This window comes from Pungitius pungitius, chromosome 6 (assembly GCF_949316345.1).
Source record: "Pungitius pungitius chromosome 6, fPunPun2.1, whole genome shotgun sequence".
Classification (NCBI taxonomy): Eukaryota; Metazoa; Chordata; class Actinopteri; order Perciformes; family Gasterosteidae; genus Pungitius; species Pungitius pungitius.
Window position 1 is genome coordinate 19,825,450 of NC_084905.1, and position 24,852 is coordinate 19,850,301.

The 24,852-nt window shown below is 46.3% G+C and overlaps 1 protein-coding gene across 4 annotated transcripts; it reads right to left on the reverse strand.

Moving 5' to 3' along the window:
- On the reverse strand, positions 1-24,003 carry LOC119196548 (AP-3 complex subunit beta-2). Of its 4 annotated transcripts, none has more exons than XM_037452328.2 (27): positions 23,747-24,003; positions 15,806-15,881; positions 15,349-15,423; positions 14,975-15,070; positions 14,157-14,317; positions 13,854-13,920; positions 13,523-13,705; positions 12,815-13,003; positions 12,149-12,246; positions 11,305-11,359; positions 11,068-11,139; positions 10,854-10,916; positions 10,606-10,738; positions 10,407-10,516; positions 10,138-10,314; positions 9,752-9,938; positions 9,493-9,611; positions 6,686-6,800; positions 6,206-6,383; positions 5,857-6,019; positions 5,624-5,711; positions 5,436-5,545; positions 5,109-5,337; positions 4,896-4,980; positions 4,637-4,734; positions 2,959-3,097; positions 1-1,505 (listed from the first exon to the last, which is right to left on the reverse strand). In XM_037452328.2, the coding sequence occupies exons 1-27, from the start codon at positions 23,857-23,859 to the stop codon at positions 1,355-1,357; spliced, it is 3,330 nt and encodes a 1,109-aa protein (XP_037308225.2). In that variant the 5' UTR covers positions 23,860-24,003; the 3' UTR covers positions 1-1,354. The 4 variants fall into 4 exon arrangements, with proteins under 4 accessions (XP_037308225.2, XP_037308224.2, XP_037308223.2 ...); XM_037452327.2 differs by having other exon boundaries at positions 9,481-9,611; XM_037452326.2 differs by lacking the exon at positions 23,747-24,003 and adding an exon at positions 19,286-19,598.
- Between the last annotated feature and the right edge of the window lie 849 nt (positions 24,004-24,852).

The window sequence follows — 24,852 nt, forward strand, 5'->3', positions numbered from 1 at the left end:
TGAATCTGTATTTTTTTTATTTGTATAATAAATAAACTTGTAATAGTTCAGGAACACATTTCACAACCACACACATTCTGAATGAAACAATTTAGATATTTGAAAGCCGATGCAGGTAAAAATAAAAATGCAAGACATGAAAGTAATAAATTCCTGTGAAAGCCGTCTCTTTTCTTCACATTAGAAGCATCATTCCTACTCTCTACATTCTGCATCATAGCTGATGGAAATATCAGGTCTGAGTGGTCTGATGGTAAACAATGCAACAGGTAGAAAAAGAAGGCCAAAATAAGAGCTCTCTGAAATTAGACTGTAAAGTACATAAATACACAAATACTTTCTTCAAAGATGAGAAACATGCAGCTGCTGCACATGAGGATCCATAACAAAATAAAAGCCACATGACCTCTGACCTGAAAACATGAATTAAAGTGTCTCGCGTTCGCATGAAAACCAATACGATCAATAGCCTGTTATTTATTCTCATTCATTAAAACGCTCGCCTCGCAGCATTCGATGGTGTTAATCATTAGAATCTTTCAAGTCAAGTGTCATTTTGAGCAAATGAAATGTTCAGTGTCATCACACTCACGCTTTCACTCACACACACACACACACACACAGTTTACCTACAGTAGTACTGTATTACATGTTGCAATACATAAACAATATTTATACATCTTCAGTTCTTATAAATACTCCACTTATTGTAATGAACGAGTGCACTATGACAGCGAGGCAGACGTTTATTATCGCAGGAAGTCACATGAAGATCCTACAGCTTGTGTGACAGATTTGGGTCTCTCCACATATGAGAGAATTGGCTACTTTTATTCTCCTGTTTTACCTTCTCTCGTTTCTTGTATCTCAATCCAAGTCCCATAACACCACGTAGATGATTAGTTCCTATCCTCTGATAATTTACTGAATGTATCGCTGGCTGATTTTAGAATTGTGTGTGTGTAATCATTCATTCGGCCTCATTTCTGTTCCCTCTCGGATGAGTCGACGCCGGCTCCTTTTCATTTTGAATGCAGCTCAAAGGTTTAAAAGATGCACCAATTTCTTTTTTTAAAGTCGACCCAGAAATCGGGAGTAAAATGAATCCAATTGGTTCCTCGTGGAAGTGAAATAAGTCACAAAATAAATCCTTTTGGAAGGAAGAGAAGGACTTTGTGTGAAACGCAGGAGCGATTTCTAAAAGTAACGAGACCACAACAAACTGGAGTCCTGGAAACGTCCACGCGGACGCTGGTAACAGGATAACGGAGGAGATGCTACACGCGTGATGGGCGATATGTGAGAGAGGAGGGGGAGAGGGGGGGAGAGGGTGCAGAGGGCAAAAGGTCACAGGTCACTGTGTCAGAGCCAGCAGGACGTCCTTCACCAGCATGGTGCCGATCACCATTTTCTCACAGTTGACCGTCAGCTGGGCGGCTCCTCCCTCTTTGGTTGCCACGGTAGCCAGCACCAGGCTGCCGCTGGTCACCGTCCGGCCGGCGAACCTGTGGACAAGGCGGTCGGGAGGAGGGACGGGAGGACTGAGGTCAAAGCAGTAAAGAGTCGGAAGTAAAAGACGAAGCCACAGAGTGAAGAGAAAAAAGGGGCAAAGGTGAGCGTCAATCAGCCGCTTTGTCAACAGTTTGCATGACGAGGTGAAGAAACCTGCTTCCTTAAATACATAATGCTACGTTTAACTAATATAAGACTTGATTGATCCCTAATGGTAAACTCACAAGCTTAGCTAAACTTTAAAGTAATTAGTAATTAGAATTTGCTGCACATTTACCAGCTGAACATAATAATGCATCAACAACTGAAATCTATTTAATTTAATACATCTTATTCTGAAATGGGTCATTTTGCATAATAACAACTATCACGTTACATGAAATATAGTTTACTAACGTTACTTTTGTACTTTTACCTAATAAAAATGTAAATGGAGGATTTGAATTGTTAACACATTTTATGTTTTAACTTTTTTCTTCAACTTATTAACTTGAATTTACTCACTGTCTTCATATTTTAGCACGCTCACATCCGATTTTAACATAATGTGCAAGGCATAAAAAAAAGACTCTCTGGATTGTTCTCATGGACAAAAGTAGATTTTCAATATTCGTATTCCATCGTTATTCGCTTCTCTTCATGTTATCGGGCAATATTGGAGCAAATCAAAATAGTGCAGGAACACCATCCATCTTCAATGCACATACACAAAACCCCTCTTTCCCCTCAGTGGCACAAACTATATAAAAAGCATCCCATTATATTCACTACTTCTTTGACAGGAATCCTGCATGATTGTTTCTGCTACGAATTTATATCATTTAGAGTCATAAATGTGTGTGTGTGTGTGTGTGTGTGTGTGTGTAACATCTCAATAGCACCGCTCTTCATTAAACTGTTGTACGATACCGTGCACGTATATATACATAAAATATTTAACCGCGATTAATCACATTTATGTCATAATTAACTCAAAATTAATCACAATTATGGGCAAATTCTAAATGTCCCTTCGTATACTTATTTTCCTTTTAATGCTCTTGGAAAATTGGATTGGCTTGATTTATGCAAATGTTTTATTTTACTGAAAAACAACATTGCCAAACGGTACAAAATAAAAAAGTGCACATTTGAGGTAAACAAGGACTCAGCCTGTAGTGCAGTTAAACCATGGCTCAATATTTTCTTTTTTTCAAGTTTGCTGTGAACAGAAAAGTTTATTTCATTTATATTATGTGAATCAATGTTGTTGAGAGAAAGATGTATGCTTACGGGCACAGCTGGAGGGCGCCCCCCCCCCCCACACACACAAATTTGGCGCCCCAGGCGGTGGTCGCCTTGGGGCCTTCATAGAAACTCTGTGTGCGAACCAACCCATTAGAAAGGACCTCAGACTCGGAGCGTGATGCGTGTCCCTCTCACACAGCTGACCTGGGATCTTCTCACCTGCACTCCTTATCTGAGCCGCACGGCACTCTGCTGAGGTTGGCGGCGGCGGTCACCCTCTGGACGATGGTGTGTTCGTTGCGGCACTTTGGGTCCAGCGTGAGCTTCTCCGTGATCTCGTTCATTCCCATCAGCTGACCTGCGGAGGAAGGAAGGCGAGCGGTGGTCAAACTGGGACTGATGTTGGAGCTGCTGCTTGTCTTTTTGTCTCCCAGGAGCACAAAGTTCAAAGTGCGCTAAACGACGAGGTGCCGCTCTGACAGAATCCACTTTAAATTAAATCTGTTATTTGACAATATTGGCCAGCTACAGATATATACATTTATAAGATATACTGTATATAAGACAGTGACCCAATAGATCCGTGGGTATAAAATGCTTCTGGAACATAAACAGTGCTTCCAAAGTGGTTCAATGAAGGACATTTTCATTCAAAGCACAAACATTTACGTTATTTGAATTGATTTTGGAGATCTGCAGGTCTAAAGACATTGAGACAATTTGGTTGTCGGTGTAAACCCTTCATCAACGACATAATGAAACTAATAATAAACACCTTCTGTCCTCAATTCAGAAAAGCAAAAAGACACGCAAGGTCAAGACGCGCTTCGGACCTGCAGATCCCCCAAAAAACCAACCCGTGCGTACAAGGTTTGAATCTACAACAGACACTGTGACGTTGCGTGTTTTGCGTGTGTGCGTTTTTTTTGGGGGGGGGGGGGGGGGGGGGGGTTTGTGGCCCGGGGGGTCGTCGGATGAGCATTTCGGGTCGTTGCGGGCGGAGCAGCGTGTGGTGAGATGCAGGTTAGTACGGGTGAGCCTGTGCGCAGCCGCGGACCTGGAGGTGCATGAAGTGTCGATTACCAAGGCGGGGGGGGGGAGTGGGCAGTCAGCCTAGAGGCGTTGGGAGGAAGGAGGAGGAGGAGGAGGAGGAGGAGGAGGAGGAGGAAGAGGAAGAGGAGGAGGAGGGGGAGTGGTCTGTGTGAGGGTTGGCTTAAAGGCAGGTGGGCAAACAGATGGCTGGAAAAAAAAACAACAAATCTATCTACTCACCTAGTAATTGCTTCTCTACGAGGGGGTCAGTACAAAAGAGGGAGGAACCGTGTTTAAAGAGTCACCGCGGGGCTCGTTACCATGGCGACCAAATGGACACGGAACCACAGAAGCACGGCCACATGTTGCTGCTCATCAAACACGTTATTTTAAAAAACTTTTCTTAATACAGAGAAGCTTGATGTGTCCGGTCTATTGGCCGCTGTTGTGACCTTTTGTAGCATTTTACTGCTTATTGATATGATATAGAAAGTTGTCCATAGCAACCATCTGTTTAAAGGGAATAACAGACGGGGAGGACGGCGTCGCTGACCAATCACAATCAAGTGTAGCCAACGATATATATAGATATATTCTGCTTATACTGTATATCAAACATAACAACATAAATCAATGTTAATCCGTGTTAATGTTAATTTAAAGATTTAAGAGAGAGATACATGCGCTTTAATGCTATCAATCTTCCTAGTTTGTCTTTAAATTACAGCAGATTTATCTTCTCTTTCTGTTTGGAATCTGAAATCACAAAACATGGCGCTCCATTTCCAGAGTAATTCACCTTAAAAACAAGACCCAAATCCAATGTTAAATACTGGTGTGGGTGTGACTACTGATATGAACTCACCTTGCTCCTTTTTAAACTCATTTTCAGTCAGGAAGACGGGCCTCATCAGCTCCCCGACCGGCGGCTGAATCGACACAAAGAATTTCCTGGTGTGAGTGCTGAAAAACGGAAAGACATTTTTAAAGAAATTGTTAATATTTCTAAAAGGAAGAGTTGAGGTGTGTCTGAACTCATTTGATCCGTCACATTTAGTTTCCCCCCCCCCCCACTGCCGCACACGAACCCGACGCGTTCAAACACACGATCTCGTCGGTCTCACCAGAGCTGGAAGTTGGCGGCTTGCGTGGAGTCACAGAAATCGATGCCCATCACGGACGTGGCCGTCTCGCCCGCCGGCAGCAGCTCTGGAACCCCCCCAAAAAAAAACCAGAACATCAACGCGACGCGCTTTACTCCTTCCACCCGGACGCTCCCTCTTCACTGTGAAGCACGCGTTAAACGCTGAGGCTCCTCCCCCCCCCTCTGAACTCACCGATCTCTGGGAACTCTTTGACCCTCATGCCGCTCTGCAGCTTCACGTCCTCCATGTGCAGGCTCTTGGCCTCCGAGGCGGCGTTGTTGGTGAACTGCATCTGCACGGCCACCATGTTGCCGTCGGGGCTGAAGGGCTGGCGGCTGAAGCAGTACTCCACCGACAGGCCCTCGCCTCTGATGCGGTGCAGCAGCTCGTAGCTCTTCAGTGCACTGCAGGGAGAGATGTTCTGCAGGCAAAATGATGTCTTAGTGTGTCAGGAGGAGAAAGATTAAGAAGAAGAAGAAGAAGAAGAAGAAGAAGAAGAGGGACATGCGAGGTACTTACAGCCGGAGAGAGGACGGCGTCAGACAGAGACAGTCCCTCCAGGTCGGTCACCAGGCTGTTGGACAGGAAGCTGCTGACCGGCGTGACTTGAGGAGACGCAGCGGGTTCGACTGTGGAGAGAAGAGACGAGAACTTGAGGCAACGAGGACCACCCCCCCCCCCCGAGACCCCGCCGCGTCCCCACTCACAGTCATCGAGGTCGAGCAGAGACATTTCTTTCGGGTCTTTCTTGCTCTCCTTCTTGACGGGCCTGGCAGCAGGTTTGGATTCAGCTGCCTGGAAGGAGACAAAAGAAAACTCACTTTGAGGTTTGTGGAGAGCTTAAAAACAGGAGGGTCTGCACCACTAGTCGATGCATTTGTGTCGTTCGTTGCAGACAGGGTCCTAAATTCAGGTTATTTTAATTTTCTTGTTCCCGTACCTTCTTCTTCTTCTTTTTGACTTCGGCCTCCGACTCCGAGTCGTCGGACTCCGATTGGCTGCTTTCGGACTCGCTCTCCTCGTCGGACTCGGACTCGGAGTCGCTCTGCTGGTTGTTGCTCTTCCTCTGGGGTTTCCTCTCGTCTTCCTCGCTGCTTTGCTCGCTGGAAGAGCAGAGTTCAGAGGTCCTCAATTCGGGAGGCGGCCGCTGTTTCTGACTCTAACTATCATGTGTGTCGCGGGGGGCGAGAATGAAGGAACCTTCACCCACCACCACGTTAACCAAAGCGTTTCAGTATGAACGAGAGAAGGTCACACAGTCCTCGGCGCATATCAACACAATGTTCTACCTTTCGCTTTCTTTCACTGGCTTCTTTAATTCTTTCTTCATCTTCTTCTTGTCCTTGTCGTCGTCCTCCTCCTCCTCTTCCTCAGACTCGGAGCCCTCCTCGCTCCCTTCGCTCTCTGATCCCGACCCGCTCTCCCCGAGGCCGCTGCCCATCTCCGACCCGCTGGCGGAGTCCGACTCTGGGGGGGGGGGGGGGGGAGAGACGGCGGTGATCGGAGCGTCGCCGCGGTAACAGAACCAGTCTGCGCCACATAGACGCAACGTACTAATTGATGTTCCTTCACTTCCTAATTCAATTCACTTCTTGGTCTGAGAGATCCTAACGTGTTCCAGTTTTTCCTTGATGTTCCCCAATACAGGAGATCATTAAGATAATGTGAAAAACAAAAATACGACTAATTAAAAAGGATCACTGAGCCTTATTTTAAAGGAGATGATACACTATGATCTGAAGACACATTAAAGCCAAAAGTGACGCTACCGCTGTCAGCGGACTCCGTCGGCCCGGACTCGCCCTCCGAGTCCGAGTAGAACGGCTTCTCCACCTTCTTCTCCTTCCTCTTCTCCCGGCTGCTGCACTTGGTCCACTCGGGCACCTGAGGGACGGGAAAGCGCACGGTGAGTCCTCGGCTCCTCGGGCGCCAAGCCAGAGCGAGCGAGCCAGAGAGAGAGAGAGAGAGACGTGGGCGGGTTGGCCACGAAAGGCCTCGGCCTGGTGCAGCTGGGGGGGGGGGGGGGGAGGGGGGGGATTATGGATTTTTGCACACGGATCTCTCGCAACCAGGGGAGGCCTTCATGACCAGTGGAAGAGATGGTTCTCTTTTGAACACGGGGAGCGGTTCCATTAAGAGAAGTGATGTCCTCCCACGCAACGCAAATGAATTGATCCGGCCATCAGCTAATGAGGGAGGGTGCGCGTGGGGGGTGGGGGGGGGGGGGGCAGCACATCCTGCTGGAAGAATCACTTCTTTAATGGTGGCGGCCGAGGAAGAAGAAGGGGGGGCTGTGGTACAGGTAGCTTTGACTGAGTTAAGAACAGAACAGCAACTACGTTGGGTTGGGTTTGGGAGGCGGGGGGGGGGGGGGGTTCTAAAAGCACGGTTTTGCCGCTATACGGGTTGAAGCTCAAGGAGGGGGGGCGAGGGGGGGGCTCTTTGCCATTAACGGACTCACACTCGTTAATGTCGTGACTCTTTCGAGCAGCGTAAAAACCTGGTGGATGAAGAAACAGAGAGAGGTTGGATGCAGGTGAGATGAGGACGGAGAGAGTTTGGTTTGGTTCTTAGAAAAAAAAGAAAAAAAAGGAGTCAGGAAAGTGAGAGAAAAACAAGCACAGGAAGGTTTTAGAATAGAAGACGTGTGAGAACAGTTTCTGATATCAGAGACAGAAATAACCCCCAAATGTGTATATTGTTCACACTCTGGCATTTAGGAAGCTAATAAAAATATCAAGGGATTATTTTTTGTTCCCGGCAAAAATGAATCCAATCCAACTTAATTAAACCGTTTAAACCCAAACAAAGAGCGAGAAGGTCAACATTAACATTCACTGCTCACTAATAGGTCAACAATGCATTTGGTCTTAAAGCACGATGAGTCCTGGCACGGATTAAGATGAACTAAATGCCGAGGTGGAATCACAGCAACATCAAAACAACATCAACAACAACATTTGTGACGCATTCACAAACTGTGTCACAAATTTCACGTGAGACCAGTTGGGTGCAGAGAAGGAAACGGGGCAGTGACCCTTGTTCAGGGCGTCTCTTGGATGCTTCACTTTCTTGCACTCGTTTGTTCACTCGTTTAAGTGTTAATAAGTGAGTAGGTGGACCTTGAGTGGAGACTTTGCAAAGTATGAATGCTGAGAATAATAAAATACTTAACAATACTTATAATATAAATAAGGAAAATTGGAACATCTGCGCATTCTTCTATTAGCCTTATCAAGCTGACCGTCATCAGTTACTACATTATGACGACCAGAGAGAGACTACGAGAGGAAAGAGAGAGCAGTCGTCACAACAAACATCACCACAATCCCAAACAGGAGGGGGGAGGGGGGGGGCACCTCTCTCCATTGTCCTAGCAGGCTGATCCGCCCCTCGCCGGTGGTCATGACCTCCTCTGTCTGTGCAGGTGCGTAACGTGCAGAGGGAGAGCAGCGATGTGGTGACACATTTTCTACAAAGCAGGCGTAGATGATCTAATTTGAATGGATTTTTCCCTACTGAATATTATCTAAGGCTGTTAATTACTATTATTCATTATTAGGAATCAGAACAGATTCATCAACTCTCAAAAGAAACACTATCCGCCTGCAGAAAACATTCAGCAGTAGTTCAACTTATTTTGTTGCTTAGCTGAAAACGTGCTAAACTGCCTGAAAGGCCTCTTGGTCACCACCAGTCAATTTAAAATGTGACTCGATGCACCTGTGGCCTCATCTTGAAATCTGCACCACAAGTAAATGACAAGTTAACAGCGGGTAAGGAACATGAAGCCCCATGAAGTCACGATGATTAACAAACCCAAGAAGAACAAAATCAAGCCTTGAGGTTTCTCCCTCGGTTTGAAATCAAGTGCTTTGACGAGTATTGATTTCAACAAAGAAGTGAGTGGCTCAAGTGTTTGGTTTGGTGTCTCCGCTTGGATCACATTGCTGCTTATGAACCGATGGCACATGGAGGGGATGGGATGGAGAAGAAGAGGCTCTATAAACACTTTCAAATGAAAGCTGGTTTGTTCGTGCTGGTGAAGTCGTTTGGGATCAACTATGCTGCATCTGTATAGAAAACACTGGGGTTATAATTTTAGCTGCGACCTTTAACCTGCTCGCGGTAAACGGTCGTGCTCTGGCTCCCCAATCGGCTCCCGTCCGTATCGCATGTGCTATTGGCTCAAATCACTGGGTCGGGTCGGGTGAGCTGCTGCCGACCAGAAGCCGGCGCGGCAGAGGGGGCGAGGTTTTTTTTAGTTTTTTTTTTTTAGATGTTGAATCAGAAGTTAATGAATCTCATCTAAAAATCCTCTTTTTCTCCTTTGAGAAGCATCCTTTTGGAAATAGACGGGAGGCCCAAAAGGAAGCCTGTTGCTGAGCTGTGAGTGGATGAAAGACGGCTCTGGGGAGGGGGGGGGGGGAGAGGAATCTATGTTTAATCGGACTCCATTCGGCCCCCTCTGAGGCGCTGCTCTGGTGCGGGAGCAACCCTCGCTCCCTTCCACCTTTCCGGGGAGGGGGGGGGGGGGTTAAATTACTATTCCCACTGCACGCACAGAATCCTTCACCTCCACGTTGCGCACGGAGGGATCTGGGGCGGCTTCGGGCCAGTCGGGCAACTCCTGGTACCCCCCCGCCTTGGCGTTCAGCAGGTGGGACAGAGAACCCAGCTGGAAGTGGTCTCGATCTACAACAAATAAATAGAAAAATCTCTTTAGGTTTATCTTAAGAACTTTATGTGGCGGTGTCAGATGATCAAATGGCTCCTGAAATATATCGAAAAAGTGCGTTATGAACATAATGTGTTATTAATATTAATATTATCACCTTTAAACGGAGACTCGAGGACCGGGGCCGGTTTGAGGGCGAGGAACAGCTTCTTGGCGTACTTGCTCAGGGCGCCGCTCTTCTCCGTGGGCACGATGAGCTGGCGAATGAAGCGCGCCCGGTCGCGGATGTCGTAGTTCTGGTCGTACTTGGCCAAGTTGAGGACGTACTGCGTCAACAGTTTGGTCTGCGCGAGACGAGGGGGACACGAAGGAGGACACGCAGGGTGAGGACAGCATTAGACCAGGCGGATACGGTCTGCTGGGGAGGGGGGCGGGGCCTCTGCTTGTCAGTCAAAGCTCGGCGTCATTGCTCAAACGGCCGACGAGGTTTTATATTCCTAATTTAAACATCACTATTGAGGAGGAAACACATGTTGCCCACACCTGCTTGGAGTTGGTCAGATAGAGCTTGGCGGCCAAGTTGATGATTTGCAGCTTGACGATGTCTTCTTCGTTGGTGAACGACTTGGCCATCTTCCTCAGGACGTCGGGAGCGATCTTGGGAACATGCTCACAGTACTCGCCGATCAGCCACAGGATGCTGGCCCGCGCCATCGGCACCTGGAAAGCGATTCAGATGAAATCAGGACTTCAGTGGGGGGGGGGGGGGGGGGGGGGGGGAGACCCGTCTGGCCCCCGCCGATAGAACCAACCTGGATGTTGTCCGTCAGCTTCGCCATGTGCTTTATGATGTCGCTGTGCTTCTCCGGTTGCATCTGCAGCAGCTTCTTAATGACCACCACCGACTCCGCCACCACCAACTCTGCACGACAGGAGGATTAGAGTCCTGAAGGCGACCCTCCTGGTACCTGAGGCTCCCCCCCACCCCCCGCCCCCCCCGGAGGCACTCACCGTCTCGGTTGGACAGCAGCTGCACCAGGCCGTTCAGACACGTGTCCCTCACCTCGCCGATGTTGGTGGCACAGCGGCCGATGGCTTGAATGGTGGCGGCCACAAAGTCTTTATCCATGCTTTTGATGTAAGTCTGCAGGGAAATAGAGAAATAGATTTAGTCCGAAAATGCGCCATATGTATTTTGATTCTTTGACAGGGGAAACCAAACAAAAAAAGTGCTCTTCAAGGAGCACGTTTCACTGCACCTGAAACTCTCTGAGGATGGTGGAAATGTTCGTTTCGTTGGCCAGATTGGTGAGAACCTCCAGCTAGAAAAGGACGGTGCAAAGAAGCTTTTTAAACACAAGAAGATCCAGATCCACTGTACCTACTGTCATCTTCTGACGACTCGATACAATGAAACGCTTCAAAATATACCATACATGTTGCAGTAGCAGCACAAAAGAATAGGATAACAACCTTAAGGACTTTAATCTGCGTTGGGTCCGTGGACCGGATGTAGAAACTCTTCAGGTACGGTTCAAACATCCCCTGAGAGAGAGAGAGAGAGAGAGAGAGAGAGAGAGAGAGAGAGAGAGAGAGAGAGAGAGAGAGAGAGAGAGAGAGAGAGAGAGAGAGAGAGAGCAACAACCTCAGTGAATCCGCAGCTCCCTTCGCAGGGTTTGATTTCAGAATTCAGCGGCAGGTTCATCTCACCCTTCTCTTGATCGACATGGTTGCCACGTTCTGAAGAACGACGTACTGGACTTCGCTGGCAGGGGGGGGAGACACGGGAGATGAGTTGACATTCATGCCCCGCGGCCACACTGCAAGTCCACTAGCCTTCTTACAAACAATCGGATGAATATTTCCACCAATTAAAGGGAAAAATGATTCCGTTTTTACACAAACTAAAACGTGGTTTTGGTTGATCGTTTCCAGATTGAATAAAATCGAACAATTCATCTCCTTTCAAGGATGTTTGTAGACGGTCTGATCCACGAACGAGACCAAAACTATTTAATCGGGTTTATTGTTAAGGACCCTTGTTCTTCAAGGCGGTAGCAAATCCGTGTTAATCAGAGCCGAGACTCCACGCGATGAGACGTGGTTTCTGGAACAACGGATTCCCGACTAATGGTCGCCGCTGAATGGTTGAACCCATTACAGAGGAGCGCTTGATCAATAAGACGCTGACAGTTGGCAGGGGCTCACTGCCAAGAGGCCCCCTGTGAAGCATCATCGCTCCTTATGGTTTATGCCCCGATGTTTACCTCAGACTCACCCAGCTCCCTGTTTAATTTCACTTCCTGCTTCGGGCGCTGTACGGATTTATTTTACTGCCCTCACGTGTCATTTTTGTTCCTCTCCTCATCTTTTTTTTTTTTCCCCCACTTTGCCGAGTTTCACTGCCAGTACAGTTCCCTCTTATCATTTCAGCTGTGAATGCTTTGTTGCTGGCTGGCTTTATTACACCTTTTGGAATAACCTGCTGCCTAAAATGTAAGATATAGCAATTAGAAGAGACCATTTATTTCAAATGATAGACCGTGCGGCCCACCTGTGGCTCCTCAGGAGACGGACCAGGGCCTTGGCAATCACCCCGACCTCCACTTTAGGGGCGAGGTGGAAATAGAGCTGAGCCACAGCCATCACCACCTGGAGGGGGGGGCGGGACAAAGGGAAAGGCTGAATCATCACCAGGGGAGACAACCCCACAAGAAGCAGAAAACCGGTGGCACGGGATGTATTTCCTGTTTGGGTTTTGTTCTCCGTCAAGAATCCATTCATTTGATATATTTTGAATTTATATAGATACTAGTGTGAGCTAAAAAAGGTTCATAACCAAATATAAGGAGGCCTGACGCCATGGTAAAGAGGTGGAAGTAGTTGAAATGTAGCGGATTCTTAAACTTGTATACATTTTCTTTTGATGGCCATTTTTCATCAGGTGGCGGAATAAATTTTTTTTGCTGCTGCTCTCGTGCAGAAAAATGTCCCCATTTCAGAGTGGGGGGGGGGGGGGGGGGTCGGCTCTTATCAAGCGCCCAAGGTTAATGTCAACCAAGGGCTCAACCCGAGGCCTTTGAAGACGTCGACTACCCGGTAACGACGGCGTTTGAGAGAAAACAACCGTGATCTCCACCATGGCAACAGGCTCAAGAGGAGAGTGAACGTGCTGTTGTGCGCTGTTGTGCGCTGTTGTCTAGGAGTGCAGCGGGCTCACAGCTGCGTTGCGGCTCTGCAGCAGCGGCTTGGTGTTCCTCAGCAGCAGCCGGTGGTCGGGATCCATCACGTACGGCTTCCTCCTGGCCGCGGGAGCCTCGGCCTTCGCCTCTTTCTCTTCTTTCTCCTCGTCCTCGTCCTCGTCTGAGCCGTAGAAGGTCTTGTCGCTTCCCTCCTCCAGCAGGGACTCCTGCAAAGACGGATCAAGAACCGTGTTGCAGGCCAAAAGGACAAAGACAGAAACCCGTGATGCGTTGAAAGTGGTTGTTAGGGTTAGAAAAATCAGGGTTAGGTGTAACACTAAATCCTGTCCCCACTCTAATTAGTTGTTGTGAGACACGAGTGGAACTCACCTCTAATTATTTTAAAATTTGCATGGACATCCGCAACAGAGGATGAGGCCGCACATGATTGTGATACATGAGGATGTGTAGCTCAGTGCTAAATACGTGTGTAAACTCCATTTGCATGTGGTGCTGAAACAAGCAAATTACTTTATCAGTTAATCCACTGTTGTAGATAATTATGATCTCTAAGCAACTCTGGGAGAAACTTTAACCATTTGAAAAGAAAAAAAAAACATTGTTCCGTTTTATTTGGCAATTTCAGTTATTTTAGTTATTATTATAAGGGGCTGATGGACTGATTCGAGGCTCACTCCTTTATTATTAACATACGCGCCAGGAAAAACGTCTGCCTTCCCACTCACGTTCATGTTGGGGTTGAGGAACTGGGTCCTGGCGTAGCGGGTCAGCATGTTTATGATGACCACCTGCCCCCACTCCTCCACGTCGATGAGCAGGTTGCACAACTTCCTGTAGTTCTTGTGGATCAGGTCGATGCGCTCAGGGCACACTTCCTCGAAGGCCATAACGACGCTGCCCGCCACCAGCTGCGGCGGGAGGTGATTCAACAATTTGGGTTGGAAATTTACAACAAATATGATGGAACAGCCGAGTCAGTGAATGGCACATCTGATAATTGTTTAATTCTAATAAACTTGCAGCTGCATTTGTTTAAAAATGAAAAAATCCGCCCACCGTGGTTTTGTCAGCGAGTAATTTCTCTATGACTTCGATAAGCTGGTCCTTCTGCTCTGGGTCCAAACTGGAAGGAGAGAAGAATCAAATCGTTAGAAGGCATTGAACAAATGCTGGAGAAAGAGGTATTAAGTTTGCTATTCATCATAAAACCCAAAGCATATCCCTTACACAGCGGTAACCACGTTAGTAAGTAGTTCTTTTAGCTTTCTGACTTACAAACACATTATGTCTGCTCATTTTAATCCTTGATATAAGGCCGTGGTGTCAATGGTTCTGAAAGGGTTCGTTGCACTTTGGTACCTGTAGAGTTTAGGAATCGCGTGAGCAGCCGTCTTCCTGACGTACGGAGACATATCCGAGGCGGCCTCTTTGATGGCCAGCATCATGATGGGGACGATGATGGTGACCCGGATGCTGGAGAGGACTCGCAGCGCGCTGGCTCTGATCAGCTGGTTGGGATCCTGCAGAGGTTCAGAGCGAGGGGGGGTCACAAGGGTAACGTGAGGACTGCTCTCGCCATGAGCTCCACGCCAACACGATGGCGCTTAACGTGCTGCATGATCTTGCTTCATCTGGGTCCGTTAAAAGTAAACCATTTCCACGAGGGATAGGAAATATTAAGCTGTCTGCTTGTGGCAGAAATGTAATAGAAGCGATGAATGGTGCGTCTGAAACACGAATGAAAGGCCGAAGGAGCAAGTAGATGGACAGCGTGGTGCTGTGAGTCGCTCTCGGACACTTTCATTTTTGGGATTTAAGCTCATAGAGGAAAAGAGACTGGAGACTGGAGTATTGTTAGTTCTGCAGGTATTTGGTAAAACATTAGGGGGGGGGTTAAAGTGAGGGGTAAAGCCATCGGAATTCACCCTCTGGATGAAATGAATATCAACCTTACGCTAGTACTAGATGGAAAGGAAGGATATTCCACAGTAGACAGTAGGATTCATCTTTTTTGGGAAGAACATATGTCATTTTGTACATACCTGCTCATGTCAACATGTTTAATAGTTTTTGTCTGAACATCAACCAGCTTCAACCCCAATCTTGATAAATGTGCATTTTTCCTCATGTGAAAAGTCTAAATCTGAGGTAAATGTGGCCTGTGAAGGCTGATGTACCTTCAACCCTCGCTGAAAGGTGGAAATGGAGAGCAGAGCCAGGTCCTGCTGCTCCTCGGCATAACGCACCAAGTACACGTAGACAAGCTTCTTCACCTATTCAGAGAAGGGGGGGAAATCCATGTTTGATCCAAATTATGTAGATTACTTAAATCCTTTCTGTTGAGATGAATCTGAAGAGATGAAGTTATAAAAAGGAGAAGAGGAAATAGCTATTTAGTCGGGGTGAGATAAAGCGAAACCCACAGGGCTTTTTAAAGATGCCATAAGATTAGTCTTCTTTTTTTTTCACCACAATAAACTACACAAAGAGAAAAAAAATGATTGCATAAAATAACACACGAAACAACATGAAACCCGGGCTCATCACGAACCTCTATGTTTTTACAGGCGACGTTTTTCACCACAGCAGGGAAGAGATCTGACGCGTTTTTACCTCGGGCGATCATCTGCAGAGAGAGAGAGAGAGAGGGGGGGGGGGGGGGGGGAGGCAACCGGGGAGTAAAATAAACGACTAACAGCAAGCGGTGACGATTTCACAAGGTGACATTTTTCAATCATCTGTAAAGAGGAGGTTGCAACTGTTTTATATTTCCCCTCAGCCTCCTTTTTTCAAGCTTTTCCCTCCCCTTCCTCTACGTTCGGTTCGTCCTGCTGATGAGACGGCGACTTTGGAGCCTCAGGTCATGAATATTTAACAGCGGTTTGTTTCTGTAAACCACGGAGGTTACATCATCCGACGTCACAGCCTACTTACAAGCCACTTCGTATCCGTCACCGTCCGCATCGTGTACTAAAGTGTCATTATTTTTTTTGGAAAGTCGTACTCACCGCCACGATCCGCTTCATCGCCTCCAGCTTCAGGGAGTCCTTGTTGCTGTCCAGCATCTCCTTCAAGTCGTCGTGTCTGAGAGAGAAAGAGAGAGGAAAAAGAAAAACACTGAAAAGGAGCACGCGGTTTTTCATTCGATGCTCAAAATGTGTCAAAATGCGCCGGCGTGATGGAGAAGTTGTTCTCTTTGAAGTCTCAAATCCAGCTCGCGCAATATGGGAACCTTTGAAACCGATTGGAGAGAGACGTCGTCTCTAAAACATGTTGACTTCTCATAGAAATATGAAAAAATATGTTTTGGAACAAATGGAGATCAAAAAACATTTTTTTTTGGATTAGAACTCGATTAACAACTTATAAAGGAACAAAGGTTGTGGTGCTGAAATGATATTAATCAATCATTGCACCAAGCAAACTAATAGGGGATTCTCTTTTCATTTTTCAAAAAACACAAATTGTAATTCTTCACTATGCTCGACTTTGAAATGGATTCGTTGTCGGAGTCACCTGTGGTGTTTCTGTCATGATCCATTCAGGTAGTCCATGTCATGTGAATAAATATAGCTGCGTAAATTCAGTACTTACATGAATAGTTTAAAACGTGCGGATCTAAACCAGAGATCTCCACCCAGCCGCAACACAAACATAATGCGATGGGCCAGCAATATTTAAGGCAAACCAAAATGATGCATTTAAATAATTTATAATATATTTTTGAACTATTTCAACAGTTTTTCTATTGTATTCATAAAGAAAACCGGCGATGTCGTTTAAGGGACGCAGAGCTGCACGTTATCACGGACTAGTTTCCAAGGCAACACAAAATGCACCTTAACGATAGCAGGTGATGTTCTCTCCTGCTTTGTGAGGCCTCATAGTTAAAATAATAAAAACAGTTATTTTTTGCTTGTATTGCGCAGAATGTACTTGTTGCATTGATCTTCCATAAATCACAAAAAAAAAAAGTAAATTCTCTCAAAAACCAGTTAATTGTATTTTAACTGTTGACCTGAAGTGACTTAAAGAACAGTCCAACGGAGCGGCACCACAAAGTGGATTTATCGAGTTTCTTTGTGTGGGGGCGATGAACGATTTCTGCTCTCCTCCCCGTGAACACGCATCCGAGTGTTTGGGATTTAATTGCACGTGTGACAGAAATCATTCTGTCACACGCTTGCAAACCGATCCTTTTTGAGTAGGATTTTCTTTGTGAGTCACACTAATGACGAGGCTTTCTTTCCCTGTGAAACCCTGCTGATGGGTTAACCCCAAAATAAATTCACATTTCTATCATCTCGTGTCTCTGGTCTGGACTGAAAGCTCTTTCGTGCACATCGCACTTTGATGCCAACTGTTGAACATAAAGAGGTTTCTTTTACTAAGAGGGACAATATTAAATCAAAAGTTTAAACGCCAAAAATATATTTCAATGCAGGATTTGTTAATTCCTTCATTGTAATCGGGTCTACTTGGGCTTAGACACACTTAAATGTGCAGAATAAAACATTTGGATGATCATTTATGTTCGCACTTACGTACTAATAATTCAATAATTAAAACTCAATAATACATTTCAAACACAACTTGACGAACCTGCAAACCTTCAACATTTCTTTAACCTTACAAACTAGAGACTAGAAACTCACGCCTCCTTTTGTTTTACGGCTGGTGTCAAGTCGCCTTCGTGAGCAGCTTCCCTGATGGATGACGTGACAGGGATTCATTCATTCATGTTTGAAGACAAACAGGCTTTGATCTAATTACAACTGGACCCCAAACCAACCGTTGATTACATTAATCCGGTCGCGGGGGAATTATCAGCAATGTGGTAGTAAATTGCACATTTGGCCGCTGAATCCTTGGAACTCTCCTTTCTGTTCATTGTGAAGTCATTTATTGGAGTGCCTTCAAATTCTTCTTATAGTACCTATAAACTGTACCATCCCAGCCAAAAGTTCATATCAGTCCATACGTCACAAGAGTTGCTTTAAAAACATTCAAATTGTGTCATAAATCCTAGAACAAATCATCAAAAAACCTCTTACAAAGAACATCTCTTCCAACATTTCCTACACTAAAACCCTTCTTACTCTCTTTTAATCAGAGCGTAGTGGCCCAGATGGAACAATTAAATGGCTCAATGAATTAAAAAAAACAGCCCGGTGTACTTTAAAGTTGATAAGCTTAACCGCGATTTATTCCAACAAGCTATAAAAGGTGCCGCCTCGGGTGAGTTATCCTCCCGAAGGCCTGCAGGCCCCCCGCCCGGCGTAACTCCACACCGGCCCCGCTCCTCTCATTTCTCTTTGGTTTCTTGTGTCCCGTCCTGACAAACAACGGCTGAATTTACAGAGCGCTCTCAATTATTGAACGCGGCGGGGGTACGGCGGGTCGGGTCGGGTTACCCGGCAACCCAAAGGCGAGAGATCACAGCCGGCGAGAACAGAGAGGAGCAGATGTGGAAATGTTTTTGCACGAATCGGAAAGGGAAAGAAGTATTTAAGAGTCGCGGCGTGCCGGATTTGCATGAGCCAAGTTCTTCTGCAGAGACTTTGAACTTCAGTGAAAGCTCTCGTCCTGTAAGATGAGAACGATCCAGTTTACAGGAAAACATCGCCAGAGTGTAATTATAGCTCTCTTTAACCAAATCTATTTCTGAAGAGAACTACCTCTGATGTTTTGAAAGGTTTGCACTCTAATTAATTAAAAAGAGTGCACCGGACTTCATGATAGCAGAGATCCAATTCTCAGAATGCAAAAACAAGCCTCCTGTGCTGTGTGTAACGGACCAAAATCCAAAATACACTCGCATGGACACATTTTTGAAAAGGTCCCAGATTGTCAAAGGTGAAGGTTTTCTTGTTCTACGTCATCTGAGTTCTCTGTTTACTTTGTAAACTGAATGTTTTGGATGAAGGACATTTGTAAATGTGATCTTGGACTCGGTGAAACTGTGACGAGCATGTTGCTCGCTCTCTGACAAAGTATGGACAATTAGTGAAGTAAAAGGTATTCCTTTTAAAATCGGCACAAAATGAAGTTCTATACTGGTGGTGCTGAAGCTCCTTTGACTTGTGTCCCTTTAAAGTGAAGTCCCCCCCCTCCATCACTCATGTGTTGCATAACACCAAATAACAATATTCGAATAGAACTCTAAGCCCGAGATGGCAAAACAAGCCACTTTTCCACAATCAAAAAAAAAAGCCATTTAGTGTTGAAGAAATATATATTTTCTCATCTTCTCTCTTACTAATTGTCTTACGGCCCTTAAGGCTTGTGTGGAACCTACTTGTTGTTCTCTGAGTCTCATTTCTATCTGCCTCGGGAAGCCAGCAGCCAAACGCCCACACACACACACACACACACACACACACACACACACACACACACACACACACACACACACACACACACACACACACACGGACTGTAGCGCCCGAGATGCCCAACGAGTCTGCATCCTGCTGGAATCTTCCTACCGCAAAGGTTGTGTTTGGAAACTTCCGCCACCTCCGCCGCCTTCGTCCAGCGGTGCTCGTTCCTCGTGGTCTCCTCCTCCTCCTCCTCCCCCTCCCCCTCCTCCTCCTCCTCCCGTTCCTCCGGATCGGAGGTGGCGCAGCTCGTCGGGCTGCAGCGCGCTGTACCAGGCCTGCTGCACGCCGTCGGGGCTCAGCACGGGGCTCTTGTCTTCCTCCTGGCCCTGCACCTGACTCTGCACCGACTTCACCATGTTCGCCGCGTTCGCCGGCAGCTGCAGCAGCAGCTTCTGCATGGTGGTCATGGGTTGAAACTCGCGGGCCACCTGTGGAGCCCCCCCTCCCCCGAAGGTGGATGAGGCGAACGGACTGTCGCTCTGTGGAGTTCCTCCCAGCTTCAGTCGGACGCCGTGCTATGAAACCCCATCCCCTGAAGTTCCTCCGATGTGGACAGAGCCGACGCCAGCGGAGCTCTGCTGGAAAGGCTCCAGCGCCTCTTCTTCCCGGCTGGAAAGGAGAGTCCTTTTTTTTTTTTTTATATTCCTCGCCGTATACGCGTCCGGTCCAGGGCGGCAGGCGTCAGCTGCTCAGTAAATGGATGCTCGGGCAGAGAGGGGCGTGGAGTTTTATTCGCACTCTCTTGTGGAGACTCCTCCCGCTGCTGCAGCAGCTCTCTCTCTCTCTGTCTCTCTCTCTCTCTCTCTCTCTCTCTGTGTGTGTGTGTGTGCAGTCTCGGCGCGCACACAGCAGGGCGCGTCCACGCAGCCGAGCTGTGCCACGACGACGCGGCCTCCCGAACCTGCGGATGCGCTGCCTCTTCCCTCCCGAGGGTGGTCGTCCTCTTCGCTTTGATATCTCTCTCTCTCTCTCTCTCTCTCTCTCCATCCATCACAGGTTTCTTTATCCGTCGTCGTGCCAACGAGACCTTTTCTGGTACCCGACAGACGCTTTTGGAATATTTCTCACTCCTCTCGCTCATATGTTTAAAAATGTCACAGTATTAATCATTTTATATTCTATTTTATACTCTGCGAGGTGCCTTTTTTTGTCCTGGTCTTCCATGACTCAGCTTTCTTGGCAGTCTCTCTCTCTCTCTCTCTCGCTCTCATTTTGCACAGTTCCCATATGCTCTTCCTGACACTAATAAGATTTTTAACCTGTAATGTCACCGGGGAATACACCTCGGGGTTCAGCCGCATCGACAAAGACTTACACCGACAGCGACAATAGGGTCACAACTGCTGCCGTACGGAGAGAATATCACCCTTTTGATCCCTTTCTTCTCAATTTAGAGGGGGAACACATTTAATCATCTCTGTGTAACGGCACGGCAACAAATATTCCAGACATGCTAGCTATTATTAGAGATATTCTTCGGATGAAGTGGCTCACGGTAAAAAGAACAGAGGAAGGCGGTCACGAATTAATCCACTATGCATGAAAGCTGTGAAGCTGGATATTTCATATTCCTCCATCACTGAGGCCACAATGGAAATAAGCTGCGTGGCTGCTGTACATGTGTGTTATCTTTGATCCAGGCGCATGTATATGTGGGGGAGGGGAAGGGTGGGAATTATTTTCAAAGGAACAGTTGGAAATCTTAAGTGCGTACTAAAGGTCCAATAAAGGGTCAACCATCGCATGATTATAATACTACTTTGACATTTGATTTCTGGACCTGCAGAGCGCCACAGCAAGACAGTCCGGAGAAATATCCACTGTTACATTTAATACTTATTCCACACTGACTCACGGTGAACACCTTTTAAAGAGGAACAGCTCAGAGTAATAATCACGCGGAGATTGACATGGTTTAGAGGACTGAGGCAACGTCTCACATCTGCCGCGTTGCCAAGGAAACGACAGCGAAGGTCGAGCCAGTGCTTTCACTGCCATGTTTACTGACTATCTGGTTAATCCGCTCTCACCGAGGAGACGCAGAGGTCCGCAAAACGACAATGCTCGCTCTACTAATCCACTCATGTACCACGGTAGCTTGAAAGCAAGAAACCATGGAGGCGCGCGCCTCTAGAGGCAAAAGGTTAGAGGTCATCGGGCAATCTGTGAGCAACAAGCTCCCTCTGTTGGAGGAGTACAGTGCAATCTGTTGGCAGAGCTCACAGCACGCTCTCAAACAGACGTACAGGAAGCAGAGAGGGAAACAGAGCCGACCCAACCGGACACTCCGTTCAGCTGATGAGTCACGTGAATGCCGTCAGCGGCATGAGTCGAGCGGACAGTAACCAGCAGCAGGTTGTGTCATGCGTTGTTCTTTTTGAATACCGTAACCATTACAACACGAAGCCATGAAACCGCGTAAAAGGCTCTATACACACTTAACAGAACACTAATAACCCCCTCGCCGATGTTTTCAATTATTTTGAAAGATTATCCCTCTTCTCAGGACTAAGTGTGACTACAGACTAAGAACGATTCCGATGCAACAGACATGTCTGTTAAGCTCTCCGCCCCACATACAGAAGGTCTTGGAATGGACCAAACTGAGCCCGTTATGGCCGAGGTTCTGAGGGCATCTGGTGGATGGGTGGAGAATGACAATACATCAGGAGGGGTCTGGAGGAAAAGGGGGAAGTGGCTGTGAACGGCAATAGCAGCAAATGCTAGCGTGCTCAAGGAAAAGGATTTAACGTGTTATATACATAATACGTAAAATGCTGCATCCAGTCACATTTCACAGTTCACGGGCCTGCACCGTGTTCTGGCTATTCTGATCCACAATCATAGCGGGTTTATCAGCATAAAGGTTCAAATGAATGAAGGGGCTTAAATTGTACACAGTTCATGCGACAAGACATTCTTTAAAAAAAGAAGAGCAGCTGCCATTCTAGTAGCTTACTTGAGGTAAAAAGTGCACTATTTGGAACAGGTGTGAAACCTTTAGAGCAGGAACCCTGAACTTTGGTCATTGGCTGTACATCATTCTCTGCGTCGCTTACTGCAAACCTTTCTGCCATGTCACTGTAGGAGAAGTTATGAATGACATTAACAATGACTGCGTGACATTTCAAGGAGCGAGCTCCCGGGGCATTTGGTAGTGCGCCTGCTGGCTCGTTGTTGACGTCATTTGTTTCACCTGCTGTTAGCCCTGTAGGACTGTGCTTTAAAAAACACCCAGGGGCAGTGCAGAGCATCAGAAGAGGTATAGAAAAGCTTTTTGATGAACCTTGTGTATGCAAAGTGGGGGGAAAAAGCGTTTTCATGATTCCTTCCGGATGTAGGTTCTGCCTTGACCAGAAGACGTGACCAAATCACAGCTATTTGTGTTCCCACTGATAGTTTGTGTCGGATACATCCTCGGTTTGGCTTCATAGTGTGTTGGCATATTAGGTAAGAAAAATGTGTGACAAAAATGTACCAGACTTATTACATTTGACCATTTCCAAAATATATGTTAGAATGTCTGCTGTGAAAAGGCTTATCTCTTAAAAACAACTATTTAACCATTTTTAGTTCTGCTGATCCCTTTTGTGGTGACTAAACACGTGTTTTCCTCCAAAATGATGAATACGTATGTATCAGTGTAGCTGCAGTTATCTTCACTCGATGTGTCTTCAGCTCAAACATCAAAGTAATTAAAAGTAATAATTTGGTTTACTTTGTTAGAGTTTTTCCCGACCTAATGTACTGACTGGTACTGGCTTATTGAGGATACATCATGTTTTTCTGGAACCACTAATACATTACAATCAATTACAGTACATAAAGTCCAACTATTGTGCTGAAGTCATTTAGAACCATGTCTCTATTAGTCTTCATTATCAGGTACTGTACTGTATGGCGGAAGAAATTCAAAGGACTCACATGGGGCCCCGAGTAAGAACAAGGACCAATGCAACTCGTCCACCTCAAGGAATATTTGTTGTTTTATTTATACTGGAGTATTACTGAGGAAGGCCTCACTGGTGATTGTTTAACTATTAAATGTCCCTATTCCATGTCGTTTTGAAGCGGGTCTATGTGCCATGTGACGCTCGAGCCGTTCTGCCGCTGTCCAGCAGGGGTGGTGCTGAAACGAGCTGCTGAGGCCTGGCATCTCCTCCAGACGGGCCTCTCACCATCACCTCACAAATACGTGAGATATAAACAACAAAAAACGCTGTAAACACACACCAATGGATGCACGTCTATTACAAGCCACAACACCCGCACCGGGTCACCGCATACCGCCGCATGCCCCGTGGCGACCAAATGACCGGGAGAGATTTAAAATCACGGGCCTATTTAACGAACTAACTTCACTCTGAGGATTGTATTCTACGTTGCATTAAAAATGAACACTTTCTATGCATTTAAACGGACAGGAAAACGCATTCACGCTGCACCTCCCCCGCCATTAGCTGCCCCAGTATACCACCCCCCCCCCCCCCAACCCCCCCTCTACCAACACCACATTATGACAAATAAAAACGGCGTCAAGCTGCACCGAAGCAGGTGGATTCGTACCGTTTGTAGTCGGAGGAGAAAATCCCTCCGCTAGCCGGGTCGTGACCATATTCAGGCTCCCCGACGCTGGACGAGCCCCCCTTCTCCTCGTTGAAAGCGGAGCTGGCGGACATTGCTGCGTCTCTCGGGCCGTCTGTTGTTTCTCTCTGTCGCCCTCGCGGAGCAGCGATGGAGGCTTAGTGCAGAGGGCAGCGGGATATAGGGCTCTGAAAAAGGCGCACAGGCGCACACACGGTCGTTTATCTCGGTGATGCGCGGTGCAGGGGGGGGGGGGGGGGGGGGGGGGGGAGAGGGGGAGGGAGGGGTGGTGCGGCTCGCGGGCGTGACGCTGGAGGTCACGTGATTCGTTTCGGATTGTAGTAGTCGTTCAAACCAGGAAGTAGGCTTCCGTCACGGAGGTTTGAGCAGAAGTTCATTTCGGCAACTGTGATGAATTTAACAGATGCAGTCACTGTAATAAAAAAATGATCTAATTTCAATAACATCAAAATTATGGCTTACTTCTTACTAAGTATATAAAAAGTTGCACTTTTTGTAATATTGTAATATTTTTTTACTTTTTTCAAAAAAAGATATTTTTCATGACATATGATTTTAGAAACATTTTTCGACCTTAGCTTTTCTTTCTTTAATAAATCATATTTTTAGATAATATTTTGGAGTTTTTTGTCCATGACATTTTTCCACCTTAAATATTTTTACTTTTTGACCTAATATGTTTTCACTTCATTTCCATGTCATTTATTGACATAACATTCTTTCTTTCAAAATATTTTTTGACCTAATATTTTTTAGACTTTTTTTCAGATCTTTTTTTAAACTTTTCTTTCAGAATATATATATATTTTTTTTCGCAAAAGATCTTTCGACCAAATTTAAACTTTAAACTTTTTTTAATGCTTTTTTTCCCCAAATGCAATGCTTTGACTTACTTTTCTTTTTTTATGCTATTCTTTTTTCTTTTCAAATAGAATTTGAATCTCACAATTACTGCAGAATATACGCCATTTGGCAAACACAAGTTGCTGCCTCCCATTATTACATTCTTTAGTTATGTTTTGATTAGTTTTTTGGGATGACTTATTGCTCACAATTAATTTCTAATT

Coding starts and splice junctions, on each gene's coding strand:
- LOC119196548 (XM_037452325.2), bottom strand. CDS start 19,587: ATGACCACCATGCAGAAGCTGCTGCTGCAGCTGCCGGCGAACGCGGCG. Junction 10,517..10,605: donor GCTGCTGTCCAACCGAGACG/GTGAGTGCCTCC, acceptor CCTGTCGTGCAG/AGTTGGTGGTGGCGGAGTCG. Junction 6,801..9,480: donor ACGTGGAGGTGAAGGATTCT/GTGCGTGCAGTG, acceptor CCCGTCCCTCAG/GTGCCCGAGTGGACCAAGTG.